Genomic DNA, 19,336 nt, shown 5'->3' on the forward strand with positions numbered 1-19,336 from the left:
ATTTATGTTTTCATCGCATAAATAACAATGAATTGATTTCTATATCAGTGGTAACTGAAGATCCACGTAAATGCGAGTAAGGACGAATAATTTGGAATAGTAGCGTGAATTGCAATCGAATGATAGACGGTTAATTTTAGAATCGCTGTTGGCTATGATTACAACGCGTGGACGACACACGATTCTTAAGAGACGAACAGAAACGAAACGTCGAATGATACGTAATCGGTTTGAAGTGAGACGAAGCGGGAGGTAAGGAAAGCAAAAGATAAACAGGTGAAAAAAATATCGGTGATTCTAACGCATTTCTCTTGAACAAAGTGTATCCGATATATGCTAATAAATCCAATATGACTCTAATTGCCCTTCATTGGTGTAATTTTTTTTGTAGTTAGAAATTTGTATTTAAATATAATTCGACACTGACGGCACTTGTTTTTCTGGACATAGTAAGTTACGGTGTGGTTTCCTGTTTCGTGGAAATTAGCGCGTGTGTCGCTGTTATTGGATTATTAATCGATGATGATGGAAGAAGAGAAGGCGGAAGCAGTTGCAAAGAATGGGGATCCAGAGGTGAAGGAAGAAACTGAGGAAGATGAAGATGGAATGTTTGATGAATCCAGTTTTCCGGAGCTGGAGCGCACTCAAACTGGTCGCAAAACAAGTATCTTCAAGTATTATTCATTTAAAGAGAAAGGTCAGTTGAATCAATTTATTTTTAATTATATTTTCATATAAAAAAGCCGTTTAATTATTTTTCATTTCAAAAAAAAGTAAAAAAAAGATAAATTTATTAAAATTTATTATAATTATTATTAAATTACAAATTCGATGTTTTTAATAAATTTTTTTAAAATTATACAATCGATATTTTTTTTCTAAATTTATTTAATTATTAAGTTATTAATAAATTATTTATTTTTCTTGCCATTTATATTTTAAATTGAAATATTTATTTTCGAATGTTTTTATCAGAAATATTTTATCGCTGAGATAAATTGCGACTTAACTGATATTTATTGAAATATAAGAATTAAAAAAAAAAAAATTTCTTTTTAATAATGTATAAAATAAAGAATTTAAATATATTGAAGAGTTTTTTGTTAGTAAGAAAAGATATTTATGTATTATTAATTGCATAATGATTATATATTAATATGTATAATAATTTTACATTAGTAATTTAATTAAAAATAAAAAAGAATATGGGATAATTGACGATACATATATCTATATTAATATCGTGTGATGTACGAATTATCTCATTTATATCGTGTATAATTTTTACATCTTATATATATTAATTTAGAGTGAGCAATCATATCTTTTTTTTAAAATTAGTCTTATCTAAATTTAAAATGAAATTATTCAATTATGCTATTATTTTTATTTAATATGAATTAAATTTGGAAATACCGGAAGTTTTTTAAGCATAATATTCATTTTCGCAAAAGATAAGATTATATGAATATTCGAGTAGATATGTTAAGTTTTGCAATCGAAACAAGTGTTGGCATCATATATGAAACATTACATATATAATAATATATCGCGTGAAAGATCACGAGATTGATGACCTCGTATTTTGTTAATGTCATTACCAAACAATATATAATATATAATATATAAATATATAAAACAATCATTCTTCAATTGCATGTAGAGATTTATCGAATTATTATGATAAATGTAATCAAATAAATTATCTGTAAGATCGCATGAATACCGAAAATAACATGTAACAACTAAATACATATTATTTTTTAGCAAACAAAAAATTTAAATATTTATCAATGCTAATCAATATTAAAAAATATGAATATATTACATTTTTTTTAAATTTGAGCATTTAGATTTTTAACGCAAAACAAATATGTACAAACATTTCATAAAAAATTGATTTTTTAAATTCAAAAAAATATTATGTAATTAATGTTTATAGAACAGAAATTTATGTATATATATTTATAAAAAAATATAAAAAATTTTGAAAGAAGACAAGATTCTAAGATAATTGAAGAAATAATAATTCATATGCATATTTTAATAAAATTAGATGTTGTATACAAATAATATCGATATCATATAATAGTAGGTATGTTTTATGCATATACATATGTATGTATGCGTTATTAATATTATTTATGTATATCTATATATATCAAGATATCTTTCATAAATGTGTATTTATTAAATTATTCAGAAAATCCTGCAGTTTCTCACAACTTCATGAATATTAGTTTGAATTTCATTTATAGTGAATGAGAAAGCAAAAACTCTGAACTAATAAAAAAGAGCAGTTTTTTGTTCTAAAAATGTATCTATCTGTATTCACTTCTATTCAGCATATTCGATTTTATATTGAATAATATAAGTAGAGAACAAGAAACAATATTTTCGCAATATTATAACTATATATTTCGATGAACATTCGCAGAATCAGATTATGAATATTTTAGTCTATTTTTTATATTTTTATGACCTCAAATTATTACTTTTTTCATCCTTATAAAATTCTTTTAAAAATGTAAAATTCAATTCTTTGGAGGCAATCAGGAATTAACTCGACAACTTTTTTGCAAATAACTAAAGAGCTTTTATGAAAGAAAAATTTTGTAATTATCTGAGAGATAAAAGATTATAAAACAAAATGGAAATTATCTTTGAAATAAAGTTTCATATTATTTTCATATTATATATTTAAATCTATTCTTGTGAAAGCTGCAGAATATTCCGGACTTAATACTTGAAGTTTATAAAATGCAAAATACAGAATTGATTTAGCTGCAATGAATTTATGAATGTTTATGGATGTGTCTTTTGTTTTGAATGTTCGCATATTTTGATAAAAAAAATCACAACGATACCACGTGATTATTCCCACTTCTTTCATATGACGCAATAAGAATTGAAATCCTTGTTAAATTTCTTTCTTCTAAAGAAACTTCTTTTAAATGTAAAAAATTTTAGTAAAGTGACATCAAAAGTAATAAATTTTTATCAAGAAAAAATTTTATGATATGATTGATAATTAATAAAATTGATTGAAAGATTTTTGTTTTTTAAATTAAAGAATATATTTTCAATATTCGAATTGTAAGTAAATCTAATTGTTTTTTTAATAATAAATGTTTTGTGATATTTATGCTGTGATATTAAAATTATTGTTAATGTTAGTATATTGTTAATATTGTAATTGCATATTATTTATGTGATTTTTCAGTAAATTCATACTAATATGTAAATAAAAAATTTTGATTGTTTAATAAATTTTATATAAATTTTGTGTCAAGTTAATAAAGAAAAAGGTTTTTATTAGAAAAGTTCTTTCAATAAAACTAAAATTAACGATAAAAATTTTATTCTACTAAATAACAAACATTGTTTTAATTGATGAATGATATTTAAGAATAGTAATTAAAATGGAAATTTTATACACATCGAATGGAAAATTTAGACACATCGAAAGTGCATATAAATTGCAGTTTGCTAACAATATTTTTAAAAAAACGAAAAATATGATGTAGCAATAGATAAGATTAACGAAATAAATTAATAAAAAAATAATTACATCTTCGTATAAGGATAATAAAATATCTTAAAAATACAATAAAACATTAATCGTCATATTTATACAATAAATTTTGCAAAAAATTCTTGCGCAAACCACGTGTTTGGTTCATCTCTAATCTTACTAATATATATTATCACTTCAACCTAAGCATGGGTTATCGAAAAACATAATAAAACGTGATAATAAAACGTATCATGCTTCTTATGGAACGTGAATACGATAGAATTATTAAATTCATTTCGTTGATCAGTCATATTATTTCAATAGGGTTATACAATCCTTTTACTAATGTTGCCCGCACTTTCTTTTTTCTCACTCTTCTTTAAATTTATAAAACTGTATTTGTCAGGTTTATATTCTTAAATTAATAAACTAAATTTTACATCTATATTTCAGATACAATGCCAAGTTCAGTAAAAAAACCAGGTCCTCTTATTGGAGTAATTGATGTTGGCACGCGAACTGTTCGCTTTGTGGTGAGACATTGTTGTAGTTGAGTGAATAATTATCTATATAAATCGATTTTAAGATAAAATATTATTATATTCTCAATATTAATAATTTAATAACTTGATTGAATGCATATTTTTCCAAAATAACAAATGACAAATATAAAACTAATATTACAGGTATTCAATGCGAAGCATGTAGCTGAAGTGGCATCTCATCAAATCGACATAGAACAAATAAGTCCGCAAGAAGGATGGATGGAACAAGATCCCAAAGAAATTCTTTTTGCGGTAAAGGCTTGCATCAAAGATGTTATACGGAAATTAGATGTGTTAGGTTTAAAAATGGACGAAATAGTAACAATTGGTATTACGAATCAAAGAGAAACTACTGTAGCATGGGATGCAATGACTGGTGAACCATTATACAATGCAATAGGTATGTCCTAATAATAATTAAATATAAGTTATAATTGCAACGTTCATTAATAACTTTTATTATTTTAGTATGGTCCGATATTAGAACGAATTCGATTGTTGATCAAATAATAGCTAAATTTCCGGATCAAAGTAAGAATCATATCAAACCTTTATGCGGTTTGCCAGTGAGTCCATATTTTTCAGCATTAAAAATACGTTGGATGAAAGATAATGTGCCCACTGTTAGAAAAGCGATGCGAGATAGGCGATGTAAAGTGGGTACGATGGACACTTGGATCGTTTGGGTATGTGAGTACGATGTGTTTGAACGTAGAACTTATCTAGAATATGCAAACAATTATTATACCTTACAGCAAAAGGAAACATAGATGATGAACATTCATGATCCAGAGAATTCATTGAAAAATGGTTACAGAATTTAACGGGTGGCAAAGACGGTGGATTGTATATTACTGACGTAACAAACGCGTCAAGGACCATGTTAATGAACATAGAAACTCTTTCATGGGATCCCACGTTGTGCAGATATTTTGATATTCCTATGCAAATGTTGCCAGAAATTAGAAGCAGTGCTGAAATTTATGGAAAAATTGCAATCGGTCCATTAAAGGGTATCACTATATCTGGTGTAAGTTGCTTTTTTAAAATAAAGATTAAAAAATTAAAATATCAATATATATATCAGATATAATATTCTTTATATTTCTAGATTTTAGGGAATCAGCAATCAGCTTTAGTTGGACAAAATTGTTTAAAAAAAGGACAAGCAAAAAACACATATAGAAGTGGATGTTTTTTACTCTGTAATACGGGAACAACAGTATGTAATAAGAAAATATTGTGATTTTTTATTTTTTATTTGAATATTTGATTAGCAATTATAAATTGTTATAATTTTTAGCGAGTATATTCTTCTCATGGATTAGTTACAACGGTAGCTTATCAATTAGGTCCAAAAAGTTCAGCTGTTTATGCATTAGAAGGTTCAATTGCAGTAGCAGGTGCAGCTATTAAATGGTTACGAGATAATATGAAACTCATAAAGGATGTACATGAAAGTGAACATTTGGCACAAAGTGTTTTTAGTACTGGCGACGTATATTTTGTGCCAGCTTTTACAGGATTATATGCTCCATATTGGAGAAAAGATGCAAGAGGGTAAATACTTTATTATAAATTTTTTTTCCACTCTTATAAAATGCACATATTGTTTGATTGAAAATGTTTCATAGAATTATTTGTGGACTTACTGCATTTACAACAAAACAGCATATAATAAGAGCATCATTAGAAGCTGTCTGTTTTCAAACTAGAGATATTTTAGAAGCTATGTATAAAGATTGTGGTTTTCCATTAACCAAGTTAAATACAGATGGAAAAATGTCAACAAATAATCTTCTTATGCAGTTGCAAGCAGATCTTTGTGGTACACCAGTATGTAAGTACAATTTATTAAATACTATTAGAGGGAAAATATAAAATAATAATATTCGTGCATATTAACAGTTAGGTCCACAATGCCAGATATTACAGCTTTAGGTGCGGCAATGGCAGCAGGTCATGCAGAAGGTGTAGATATTTGGGAATTAGAAGGTGAAGAAATAGAAACAGTATCGACTGATACATTTTTGCCAACAACAACACCAGAAGGTAGAAAATTTAAAAATAATTTAAACTATTTCCATAAATATTATATTATTTCTATAAGATATTATTGTTGTAGAAAGAGATGCCAGATATAAAAAATGGAAAATGGCAGTTGAAAGAAGTTTAGGTTGGGCAGCAGTAAAGAAATCTGATCAAATGACAGGTAAATTTAAAAATATTAAGCAATTAAAATTTAAAATTCCAAGCATCTTTATATTTTTTAATTATTATTGGAAATTTATTGATTTATTTCATATTGAATATTTATTCTCTACCTGCATGTGTTTATTGTAAATATATCTAGTACATTATGTACTAGAACAATAGATTCTCTTCTTTTTCCTCTTCTTCCTCTCCTTTTCTTTATTATGAGATAATAAAACAAATTTCTGATTTCTATTAGATCTTATTTATACAGGATATTTTATATATAATATATTTGTAATCTTGTAATATATTTGTAATCTTGGATTTTAGAAGTCAAAACAAACACAAAAATTGATATAAAAAAAATATTGATTTAGGCTTATGAAGTTAGAAACAATTTAAGTTCTCATTAAATAAAACGAAATGAGAACTAAATGCGATGGTAGTGTAATGAAAACAGAAGCAGTTTCACTCTATTTCCATTTTATTTTTTTTAATGAAAAAATTGCTTTAATTACTTATAATTTATATAAATAAGTCTTAATAATTCAAATAATACAGTTTTTTGACTGATTCAATCATTTCATTTGAATTGATAATAATTGAAAGTAGCGTACACGCATTTTTGCATTTTCATCTAATTCTTAAATATATAAATTAATTGATTTTGATTATATATATAAACTGATCTGATAATAGTATTATTCACATTATGGCGCATCTGCCATTTGCTGAATCAATTTTTTTATTATTTATATGCTATATATAGTGCTATATATAGTATTTTTTATTATTTATATGCTATATATAGTATATATATTTATATAGTATTATATATTTTTATATATATGTATATTAAAAAATATATATATATTAAAAAATACTAATTTGTATATTTTTATATATATGTACATTAAAAAATATACATAAAATTATCAATTTCTTCATTTTTGACATTTAATTTTGTTAATAATTAAAAAGACAAATATATTATGTATAATATGTGATAAAATTGGAAACAGTCATGCTAATAGCATATATTCTAATATGTTGTAATGTCATATATATATATTATAATGAAATTTATTTTTTATCATATATATATATCTAAAAGAAATATATTCAAATCATGCAAAATAGAAAAAATAAATGAAGAACTATTAATAACATTGATAGAATAAAGGACTCATTATATAGAACTCACTATAAAAAATTAAATTCATAGTAAAAAATTTATAAGAATTAGAAATTTATAAGAATATTCAAAAAAACAAAATATATATATATAATATTAGAAATTGGAAGAAAAAGAAAGATAAGATTTTAAAAATGTTTGCTTTCAAAGTTGTTTATTATTGAATTAGTCAAGAAATCACATTGTTTGAACTAAATGATAACTAATTTTTTTCATACCAATTTTTATGTTTGTTTTTAATTTACAATTGATATTTTGAAGATATCTTATATTGATATCTTATTTTGAAGATATCTATTTTATAAAATATAATGATAATAATATAGTATTTAATATTAATATAGTATTAATATTAAATAACATTTTATTTTTTTTTTAATGATTTATTAATATTTTCTTTAATTAATTAATATTTTCATTTATATATACAACATAAGTCAATAAAAAATTTTTTATCTAAAATAACACATTATCTATTAGTTGAAAATTGTTTTAAATGAATTATGTTATATTCTAAAAAATTTATTAATATAAATTATAAATAAATATAATTTTAAATTTTGTATTTTTCAAAATGAATTTTTTTTAAGATTAATGTATCTTTTTCAATTCATTTTCATTATAATCAATGAAAAAATATATATATATATAATGATTAATCATATGATTTTTGATTGACTTTAGCCTTGAACCTCAAACTTGAAAAAATGTTGAGCGTAATTGTTAGTTTTAATATATTGCGTTATAGTATCTATTTAAAATTTATCACTATTTATTTCTTTACATTTTTCAAAATAATATATAATAATAACAACAATAATAAAATAATAATGATTGATGGAATATGTTTGAATTGAATTGTTTGTTTAACATTTCTCGATATTTCTTTCAAAATCAATCTTAATGAGAAACAAATCTATGTAATAAAATCTATTATCTTGTATTAAATCTTCAAGTAAAAAATATAAAGCACAACATACAAAACATGTTATAAAATCAAATGTGGCATTGTAGACGATCGTATAATTGATTCTTACAATGGAATCTTAAAAAAAAATATGAGATTTTTGAAAAATATATTACAATTATTACTAGATAAAGTTTCATTTATTTCATAAGATTTCGTTCATTATAAAATGTGATATCTAATAATTGGTAATCATATTTGGCGGATTTAAATTTGCAGCATTTCTTTTCTGACATTAAAAATTACTGTTTATAAAAATGTATCAAATATTTCAAAAGATATATAATAGCATATTAAATTATCGAGAAATTACATTGGACAAATTAATAATTAAGAATAGTTCATCATTATTTTGAAAAACACAAAGAAATTTTTGAACATATGACAAAAAAATTTAGAATCAATTCAATCATCATATTATATATCATTGAATTTCTTTTTTTATCAGTAATACAGTATTAAAAGAAATATATTGAGAAATTAATAATCTTGATATCTCGAAAAAATAAAATATAAAAAAGTAAAATTTATGTAAAATATAAAAAGTAAAATATGAATAACATAAAAACATAAAATGCAACATAATTTATTTAAACATATTTTTTGATAAAAAAATAGATAATAAATTATTTTAGATAATATTTTTTATTGATTTATCTTATATGATAGATATTCTTGACTATTTTTCGTTTATATATGTGTATAAATATATGTATGAAACTTATGAATCTATATGTATGAAATTATGTAAAAGTTAAATTAAAATTACAATTTTACATTAAATTAAATTACGCATTACTAATATAAAAAGATTATAATATAATTATTTTTTCAATGTTCCAGATGAAAGATATTATGTATTGGCGTCGATTCCTGCAAGTTGGTTCTTAATGACAAGTTTTATTTTATTACGATTAAGTTATTATTTGAAAAATCGGTGACAACATTTGTATTCTTACAATGGAGGATCACTTAGATAGCAAATAGCCCATATTGTATTAAAAATACAAATAGTATGGCTGTCAAACATTGATAGTAGATGACATATGGCCATTATTAATTAAAAAAAAAAAAACAAAAAATAGTACAAGATGCTACTTTGATTTAATTACTTATGCTCATAATCTTGTTAAAAAAGATTAATATAATTACTTAAACGAAACGCGACAAAACAAAAAGCATGGAGCTTTTTTAAAAATATATTTTAAAAAAAGAATTTTTTTTTTTCTATCTTTTTTTTAGATACAATATATGTGTGTAATTTGGAAAATTCATTTATTCATTATTTTTTATTGATTGTTAATAGAAAATAATGAAATATTTTCATGAAACATTACTGCCATATTTATAGAGCCAGGATTATAATTTTGTATAATTTTATAAAATTGTAAACATTCACATAATATTTTAAGGCTTTATAAATTGATTAAATTTTTCTAATTTAATCTGTTTTTGTGAATTTCTATTATATATTTAATTTATTTGTTTTTTGTCAAATAATCCATGTATAATATTAAAACTATTGTATTATAAAAGTAAGAATATAAATATATGTTTGTCTTCGTTTATCAATTATACTTACCCAAGTGACGCAGATTACGAAATTCATTAATAAAAAAGAAAAAATAAATTTGAATCTCTAGAACAGAATCTTTAAAATTTAAATAGAGCGCGTTGATGATAGCGCCACAGAGCGTCACGCGGACGTAAGTGAAATCATAATTAACGAGCAATGGGCACGCTTGGTCGTGTCGAAAGATTCGTTGATGGTATCCGCTGTTGTCAGTACGAAGTAGAAAGAGTAGGATGTGGTATCGTACAACGTTATGGTATTTCTCGTGGCTACGATTTCATGAGAAAATTGTTGTAATAATGAATGAATTTTGTTGAGGGACATGCAGTATACTGTATCACGCGAGTGTAGGACAAGTTAACCTAAAGCAGTGTCTGTGGCTTTGTCGAAAGTGAAGTGTAAAAGTGCGCGGGACTCGCATTGAGAGCGAGTACCAAGAAGTTTTAGTGTCGTGGGATATGCACACACATGTCAAGATGTCGTCAGGAGGACATAGCAGTCGTACTCGAGCCGTACACATAGGTTCAATATTCCAGAAACTTCACGGTCGGTTTGCTGATCCTATGACACTGCCGAAACTTTCGACCGACAAGCGAATGCTTGATAAGACCTGGAAGCTTATGGACAAAGTAGTTAAATTATGTCAACATCAAAGGATGAATTTAAAAAATTCACCACCATTCATCCTGGACATTCTACCAGATACGTATCAACGATTGAGACTGATATATAGCAAATATGAAGATAGGATGCAAGTGTTACATAGTAACGAACATTTTTGTGTTTTCATTAATAATCTTATGAGAAAGTGCAAGCAAGCAATTAAGTTATTCAAAGAAGGCAAAGAAAAGATGTTTGATGAGACTTCACATTATCGTAGAAATTTGACTAAACTCAGCCTTGTATTTAGTCACATGTTGTCCGAATTGAAGGCTATTTTTCCAAACGGAGTATTTGCCGGACATAAATTCCGTATTACTAAGGCAGATGCAGCTGAATTCTGGAAAGAAAGTTTTGGAATCAGGTACGTATATTAAATAAAATTTTTTTTTTCTGTTTTTCCATTTCATTTCTATTGTATAAACAGAACACCTGTCTCATTGCGTATGTTTTCGACTCTGGCGTGCGTAAAAACGAATAATAAACGCGCGCTAGTGGCTCGCACGTGCGCACACCTAACCTAAAAATGTCTCTGTCTTATTGATATTGACATTAGTATCGTGCACTGAAAACTGAATCGTTCGTTAGTTTGTACCTGACGCCATTCGCGAAATGTATTCATCGACACCGGAAGTGTTCTATTTTATCTGCAAACTTATATATAGACAAAAAGTTATATTTTCATATGACCTCGAATTATGAAAAGTATTTCTTGCTTATTACTAATAATAATATTTAATAATAATTTAATATACATTATAAATTTTGCTTTTTTATTTTAAATTTTTTAAATTATTTATTGATAAATCGGCAGATTGAAACAAAATTATTTTAGATTCGTAAGAAAATATTGTTAAAATAATTTATGAATAGTTATTATTAATTAAAGAAATTGAAATCCATATAGTTATTATTTATGTTATATAAATAATCCGGTGAATATCATTTTTTGTTATATTAAAATAAAATTTAAAAATAATTGAGCATTGAGCGAAAAATAGCATTAAAATGACATTAAAATAATTAAGTACAAAAAATATAAACATATAACTATAAAAAATTAAAACATAAATTAAATGCTGTATATTCTTTTTATAACATTGTAAAAGGTGAGTGATATAAAAAAAAAAGATGACTCGTTTATGTTTCCGGTTGAAGAGATTGGTTGTTTAGATAATGAAGCGTTAAATATCAAATAACATCTACCGCTATATTAACACAAAATCACTTCCGGTGTAATCAGAATTTTATTTATAATTGGCTGCAGAATATCGAACCGTGTAAATTGTTAAGATGAACCGTTACTCAGTATTGCCAGTTGATTACTATTCATTGACAGCAATTCAGATTCAGAACACAAATGAATGAAAATGAAGAAAGAAGAAAGAAGAAAGAAAATTAGATATATTATATAAATTAAAAAATTAGAGATATATTGTGACAGAAAATGAGAATAAGAAAAAAACAAAAAAATGAATTGATGGAAAAATGAATAATGAAATGATGATGAAATGAATCGATTTAAATCTATTTCTTAGTTATTGTTGAGGCGCTTAATATATATTATATTATTTTACAAAACTCATACACCTACTTTTACTGGAACATGTCATGACAAAATATCGGAAAGCGCGTGCCGTGCGCTCTGGGCTACATGCCGCGTAGCGATTTATCAGCCGGTATAAATAAACTACTAGCAGTTCGAGCCAATTCATGAATGACTGACTACTGTACAATGTCGCGAGAGACCGTGACGATTTGTTGAGACACGAGACTCATGAACGAATAGCCTTTCGTACACGCTTTCCACACTCATTCATTGGTATAGATTTTGCATAAATACTTTGATATTATGTATTCGTGATTATTTCTTTCTTTCCACGATATATAAAAATGTTTATCATTTAATATTTGTTATATGTGTAAATGTCTTATATCTTGTACAAATTTTTAAATTATAATTTATCTTCTTTAATGTTATGATGATTTGTAATACAATTTATGTTGTGAAAATTTTTTGATTGAAATTAAAAAATACGTAAACAAAATAAAATAAACTTTTTTTATAAAACTAAAAGTTAAATTTTCTGTAAATAAACTTAAATAAACTTTTTCTATAAAACTAGAAATTTTTTGTAAAATTGAAAACAATAAAACATAAATATTTTAGATACAGAATTGATAGAGAAAATTTTCGTTCAAAGATATACTTCTATTTTTGTTTTATTTTCTAATTTCTTAAAATCTTTTTTTCGGTTATGTTATTAGACGAAAAATGACATCACACTTAATTTTCCAAAAAGTTAAGTAAGAATTTAAGAAACTTTTATCGGGGAAAGATTCTTGTTTTGAACATTTGTAGGATGCGAATGATTGCAATATGATTAACATGTGGCAAGCTTCGATTACGCCAATGCACGAACTTTCAGTTTCCGGTCAAATGATCCGCGGACATCCGGCAGGCCTTATGTTACGCTTTTTACGCTCTTATATTTTGCTTTTTTAATCAAACAAAACTCCCAAGTATTCCTGCGCATTTAATTCGACGTCGATAAGATAAACATAAGTCATGATTTATCATACCGGAAACAATATTTATCATTATTACGCTATGTAACATATCTTAGAAAATTATCGGTATCTCGGTATTTTTAGTCGACCTTTCCGACGCATAATGCGCATTGCGTTTAAAGAAAGTAATCAACATAGGAAATCGCAATAAATAAAAATGTTGAAATTCACGAATAAAAAGAATTTTTCATTAAAAATAAATTGAAAATTGTATGTTTAAAAAATTAAATCTTCAAACAATATTATCATATCATTCAAAAATCTTTAACTCATATCTGATATCTACTTTTCAGTTGCGAATTTTTTCTTTATTAGAGTATCGATGAATAACTAGTTAAAATATAAATGTATATTTCATATATAAATGTATTCGTCTTTTTAACAAATGTTTTCAATAGCTGATTGAACTAAAAACGGTAGCAAAAGATGAAACTTTATTGAAAATAAGACTGAAATCATTTAATAGTTATGTAATGGTCTCGGTCTATAGTTATATACAATTGTATTTTATGCTAGTCCGAGCTGGAGGCAGAATCTTCTCTTTTCTACTGTTCCATTACAATGTATATGTACAATGATATACCGGATGTGGGCTGGGAAAGTCATATGAGAAAAAAGTAGTGAGGCAGAATGGAATTCAACGAGGTTGAACATTCCGGTTTCTTGTCTCCTACGATTATTTCATTAATGTATCTCCGGTTCCCTTATCCCCTCTGGTGAAAATAATTGAATGTGAGTCTCTGTACTCTTCAGGGGCAAAGTGACCAATGTTCACACCAACATATATTTTATATGATCAAATATTATTGTATCAAATATTTTAATAGAGGCAAAAAGAGAAAACCGAATCATCATCGAATTATAACATCTGATTTAAAACTAACAAAAAAAAAAGTTAATTTGATTCATATGATATTGAATCGATCAATATGTTTGGAATTTCATTGGAAAGAATCTTGAAGTTTGCTAGTCTCTGTTTATTCTTGAGATATCGGGTATCAAGTGCATAGCAGATTTGATGTCTCGGAATAAAGCATCGGATGCAATATGTCGTTTGCGAGATTCGATTGACAGCATTACAATATTTAAACTGTCAAAGGTTTTTTTCGCGAAAACAAAATAAAAGGAAATCATTGAAATTATTATATAGTTTCTCAATAAAAATTTTTTTTATTAATATATAACAATTTTTGCGGGAGTGATGATTGATTTTTAATTTTAATTTTTTAATTTTATATATTTTAATATGACTTTAAAACAATTTGTATTAAACAAATCCTTCTAACTTAATTTTTCTAACTTGTATAAACATCTTTCTTTTAACTTATTTTAACTTTAAAATTAACGTATATAGTTAATAAAATAAAATTGAAGAAAATCTAGAAAAAAACTAATAATAATCGAAATATTTAATCATATTAATTAATCATATTTGAAGAAAATAGTAATAATATACTGAAAATAAGTTGGAGAAATTATTGAAGAAACATTTCATACGTAGGTGGGAAAATTGGTTGTGTGAAAACTGTATTTATGTTAGAGAATGTTTAGCAGAAGATACTATATTAATTCCGGTCGGCAGGGGTTGGAAATGCATTGGTAGAAGTGGTCCGATATGTATCAACTATCCGTGTCTGAAGTTACAAGTAGAGGTCCGTACCCTCCTTCCCTTTCATAGTCGACCAGTTAAGCTTGCATCCGGACGTGAGCCGAAGCGGAAGGAAGGGGACGTGACGTCGCGATTAAAGCGAATTAAGCAGAGCGAACTGTACGAATCGACATGGCCGCGTGAACGAACCGTTCTCTTTACCTATGTTTTTTAAAATAACCGGGTATATCTTTATTTATTTTCATTTATTTATATATTTTATTATTCGAATTCATTTTGAATTTCAATTCGATCAATCATACTTAAAAATATATCAAAATTTGATTCAAAGTTCTTTAAAATAAATCGTTCAGGATCACTTACTTACGAATCAAATAATAGCATATCATAATATTTAATTTTGTTATAATATTTTTGATTTTGTATTCGAACTGGACAAAAGATTCGAAATAACGACAAATTATGCAAGCAATTATATTATTCTTTGAAAAAGAATAGATTGATATTTTTTTATTAAATGATTCTGAGTGATTATAAAGATCTATGATTTCATGCTTTTACGAATTTTTCACTCGTTTTTGACTTTGTTTTCGTTTCTCTTACTTTGCATGCAATTTTAAAGAAGAGAAAATAAAAAGTTGTTTATTTTGAATTAAAAAATAATTGCTTTTTATGGATCAAGATTATATGTTACATAGTCTTTTAATAACATAAAAGAACATAGAATAATTGAGTAGTTTAATTTTTAAGTAAGTTCTATAATGAATAATGAAAAAATCATATTAGTTATTAATTATTAATCTTTTTTTCATTGCATAGGATATTTTATTGAGTTGGAATTTCGAAAAATTTTTTTAACTTTTTTTTATTTAATTTTTTTAATTAATATTAAGCATGTTAAATATCAATAATACTAATTTTATTATAAAAAAAGATAAGCAAAATTTGTAAAATCATTCAATGATAAAATGAAAAATTAATTCCATGTTTATAAAATATAAAGAAGCATGTAAGTATATAAATTATCATTCTTTATGTAATTAAGAGCATTCTTGATTTAGTAGAACTGTAATGTCAATAATATGTTAATACAGGTACCTATTCTCAAGAAAATCATCCGACAGATTTACACGAGCGTGCAAAACCTTTGAACCATTCTTAAAACAAACTACTCCGATCGTTCCATTGACATTTTCCATGAGTGTATTTTTATATTATGTAATTACATTTATTCATCGATGATTACAAATTTTAACTTATAAACCACACGAAAAATTAAAAGCATATATCGAAAATTCTAAATTTAAATCAAAATTGCAAAAAAAAATATTGCTATAATTTGCTTTTTATTCATTATTTTATATATATATAATATATAATTAATTATAAAATCGAATAATAAAGAATTAAAACAAATATTAAATTATCAATAGTATATTTAGAAAAACAATTTTTTTTATTTTATAACTACGAATAAAAATATTTTAATTTGAATTTAAAACTATTACTTATTTATTTTGATATTTTGTTAAACATTTGTAATGATATACATAAATATTGTACATAAATATTAAATAATTTAATTTTAAATATTTTTGTTAAAGTCTATATAATAATACTTTTTTGAACAATGTGAGGATTAGAAATGCCAATTGGTTGCATAGTTAGAAAATGAAATGAGGCACAAATAGAATAAGATAGCTTGTTTCCATCATCACAGCAATTTCAAAGATCGCGAAAAAAATCGTGTTTTTGAAAAAAAACTATGAAAAATAAAATAAAATAACAAAAAATAAAGTAAAAAATAAATATATAATATAATTAATCAAAAGTCAAAATTTAAAGAGTATCTATATTATTGCATCATAGTAATTAGAAACATTTGATCTTATAATCTCGCAATATATTTAAAATATCATATCATATTATATTAATTCGATTTCAATTTATACAATTTATATTTATAGAAATTAGAAACGTTACATAGAAGATGTCGGAAAAGCAGCGATCTATGAATGGAGGTGAGGCTTGGATCAGTCGGCAAGCAAGGACAACTAATTATAGCGTTAGTATCTTTCAGCTTCGTTTTGTACGTTATCCACGCACTGTTGATGCATATATACGCATATGCATATATAGATATATCGCGGAACATTCAATTCCGAGATAGTACTCTTGCAATAGAGGACGTGACCTAGTTTAATGATGACGTAAACCGATTCAGAATTGAAATTCAGGAAGAACACAAGAGTTTATGAATCGGAATTTTTCTTTTGTTCTTACTTTTTTACTATCCAGTCAGTTCGAATTTGTCAAGTACTGTCTTACTGAGGTATGAATTTTAAATATATTGCGAGAAAAAAGAAAGAAAAAAAAAAAAAAAAAAATATTTCATGAAGCAAATTAAGTATTTGCCTTGACCTGATAGGTACTGATCTGTAATTATGTCATCGTGTTACTCGAATGTGCCTAGGATATATTGACCTATTTTCGCAAGCAAAGAATATTGAATTAATTTTCCATGATACATTTTTGTAAATTAGATAAAGTTACGAAACATTCAATTATGCTTGATTATATTTAATATATTATGTTAGAAAATATATAGTATGGGATTTAATTGATGTTTAAATAAAAGGCATACTAAAAATAGATAAGGTCAAGAATGAATATAAATATCATAATGTAGCAAAAACGCATAAAACACATATTTGCTACTATGAAAAAAGAAAAAAATAATTCACAGAAGATGTATAATTGAATAATTTGAACAAAGTGCGAGATTAAATGAAATAATATTCAAGATATTAAATTTTAATGAATAAACATTATAATACATGTATATACGATAATGATATATTTATTCATATAAGTGTGATATTTAAAATATTATTTAATTATAGAAAGTGTAATTTGTTGCTTTTAATGTTAAAAAATGTTGAATATTTGATAATTTAAAAAATTTCTATTAAATAAAAAATTATTTATCTAAAAATGTATAAATGAAATATAAATTTTTTGTCCTTCTCATTACAATAATTTGCAATTGATACAAATATTAATTGATTATAAAAACTACTATTAGTGCAAATATTTGTAATTATAAGATCAAGATATTTAAAAGTATTTTTCAAGATGATTTTTCAAATTACTGGGAGCCACATTTGGACCATGGCGTTCCACCACTTTGCCTTCTTTATTTACAATAAATTTTGTAAAATTCCATTTTATAAAATCACCCAAAATTCCTCCTTGTTCTTTTTTTAAATATTTCCATAAAGGATGCGCAGAATCTCCATTAACATCAATTTTTTCAAATAAATCGAATTTAACCTGAAATAAAATATAATTATATCATTAAAAATTAAAAGATTAAGATTTTATCGTTCTAAAATATAGTAGATTTTTATACTTTTTGTCGATCAGCAAAATTACATATATCATCACTGTTTCCTGGTTCTTGACTATTAAATTGATTACAAGGAAAAGCCAAAATTCGTAAACCTATAAATACAATCTTTTTTAGTGTTCTAAAGAATGATTAGATACATTTATATTTTACATACAAATTATATTTTATTAGATTAATTTATATATATATTTTATATTTATATTTTACCTTTAGATTCAGCATATTCATCGTATAATTCATTTAATTCTTTATAATTTGTTGCTGTAAGGCCGCATTTTGACGCTACATTTACGATTACACAAACATGTCCTTTATATCTACAAATAAAATAGAATTATTAAATATATTCACACGTCTTTTTTTATTAATATTATTTATTTATTATTTACTTAGATAGAAAAACGTCTTCGCCTTTGATGGATTTCGCAGTGAAATCGTAAATCGATTTCGCTTCCTTATAGTTTTCGTTTCCACTCATAGTTACAACTGAAATCGATGTTTAAAATGTCTTACTGCATTAAATATTTTAGGCTAGATATGTTGTAGTTTAGGAATTGCTCTACATGTTTTTAATATTGAAAACGAATAGTGAATGTGAAGAAAATAAAATATTTTCTAATTATAATATTAATAAATTAATAACATTAGAGATAACAATTAAATAAGTATTATTGTTCTTCTATTCCTATTTTTTTCGAAAAAAAATGTTGTTAAAAATTTTTATTTTAAAATTTAAATTACATAAAATTCATTTCTTAGTAAATATATACGCTCTCTGGATTTTTATGATTTTTATTATTAAGAATAAGTTATTTTGAACAATTTTTTGCTATACATATAACTATCAAAGAATGAATTTTATATAATTTAAATTTTAAAATAAAAATTCTTCAACATTTTTTTGTAAAAAATAACAATAACAAAAAACAGAATTTAATAGCAGAATTTAATATCTATTTAATTTCTTAAAGTTATCAATTTATTAATATTATAATTATATATAAAATATTCTAAATATTATATATATGCTGAAAATTTTTTTCATTTTTTTTTAATTTTTATTTCTTTTTTATTTTAAAAAATTTATTGTT

At 24.5% G+C, this 19,336-nt stretch overlaps 3 protein-coding genes across 15 annotated transcripts in view; 2 read left to right on the forward strand and 1 right to left on the reverse strand.

Moving 5' to 3' along the window:
• LOC102680807 (glycerol kinase-like) overlaps positions 1-9,505 on the forward strand; it is a 12,868-nt gene extending 3,363 nt beyond the window's left edge. Inside the window, exons 1-13 of one of the 9 annotated variants that reach the window (XM_031511642.1) lie at positions 12-76; positions 141-252; positions 392-697; positions 3,971-4,050; positions 4,204-4,462; positions 4,531-4,748; positions 4,880-5,092; positions 5,174-5,284; positions 5,366-5,622; positions 5,697-5,902; positions 5,971-6,114; positions 6,188-6,274; positions 9,264-9,505. In XM_031511642.1, coding sequence (XP_031367502.1) covers positions 520-697; positions 3,971-4,050; positions 4,204-4,462; positions 4,531-4,748; positions 4,880-5,092; positions 5,174-5,284; positions 5,366-5,622; positions 5,697-5,902; positions 5,971-6,114; positions 6,188-6,274; positions 9,264-9,361 — 1,851 coding nt within the window. In that variant the 5' untranslated portion in view covers positions 12-76; positions 141-252; positions 392-519 and the 3' untranslated portion in view covers positions 9,362-9,505. Of the gene's footprint in view, positions 1-7; positions 698-3,970; positions 4,067-4,203; positions 4,463-4,530; positions 4,749-4,879; positions 5,093-5,173; positions 5,285-5,365; positions 5,623-5,696; positions 5,903-5,970; positions 6,115-6,187; positions 6,275-9,263 lie in introns of those variants that run through there. The other 8 variants (XM_006618024.2, XM_031511640.1, XM_031511643.1 and 5 more) reach the window with 8 other exon arrangements.
• A 614-nt stretch (positions 9,506-10,119) lies between these two features.
• Positions 10,120-19,336, forward strand: part of LOC102681685 (E3 ubiquitin-protein ligase CBL) — a 17,039-nt gene continuing 7,822 nt past the window's right edge. For 2 of the 4 annotated variants that reach the window (XR_004150837.1, XM_031511639.1), the window contains exon 1: positions 10,128-11,017. Coding sequence is in view for 3 of the 4 variants with exons in the window: in XM_031511639.1 (XP_031367499.1) it covers positions 10,452-11,017 (566 nt within the window). In the remaining variant the exon portion in view is untranslated. Of the gene's footprint in view, positions 11,018-19,336 lie in introns of all 4 variants that reach the window. The other 2 variants (XM_006618028.2, XM_031511638.1) reach the window with 2 other exon arrangements.
• Positions 17,678-19,336, reverse strand: part of LOC102681464 (probable phospholipid hydroperoxide glutathione peroxidase) — a 3,753-nt gene continuing 2,094 nt past the window's right edge. For both annotated transcript variants that reach the window (XM_006618027.2, XM_006618026.2), the window contains 4 exons: positions 18,635-18,731; positions 18,453-18,562; positions 18,246-18,337; positions 17,678-18,166 (listed from right to left, as the gene is read on the reverse strand). In XM_006618027.2, coding sequence (XP_006618090.1) covers positions 17,951-18,166; positions 18,246-18,337; positions 18,453-18,562; positions 18,635-18,723 — 507 coding nt within the window. In that variant the 5' untranslated portion in view covers positions 18,724-18,731 and the 3' untranslated portion in view covers positions 17,678-17,950. The remainder of the gene's footprint in view (positions 18,167-18,245; positions 18,338-18,452; positions 18,563-18,634; positions 18,732-19,336) is intronic.

This window comes from Apis dorsata, unplaced genomic scaffold (genome assembly GCF_000469605.1).
Source record: "Apis dorsata unplaced genomic scaffold, Apis dorsata 1.3 scaffold_339, whole genome shotgun sequence".
Classification (NCBI taxonomy): domain Eukaryota; kingdom Metazoa; phylum Arthropoda; class Insecta; order Hymenoptera; family Apidae; genus Apis; species Apis dorsata.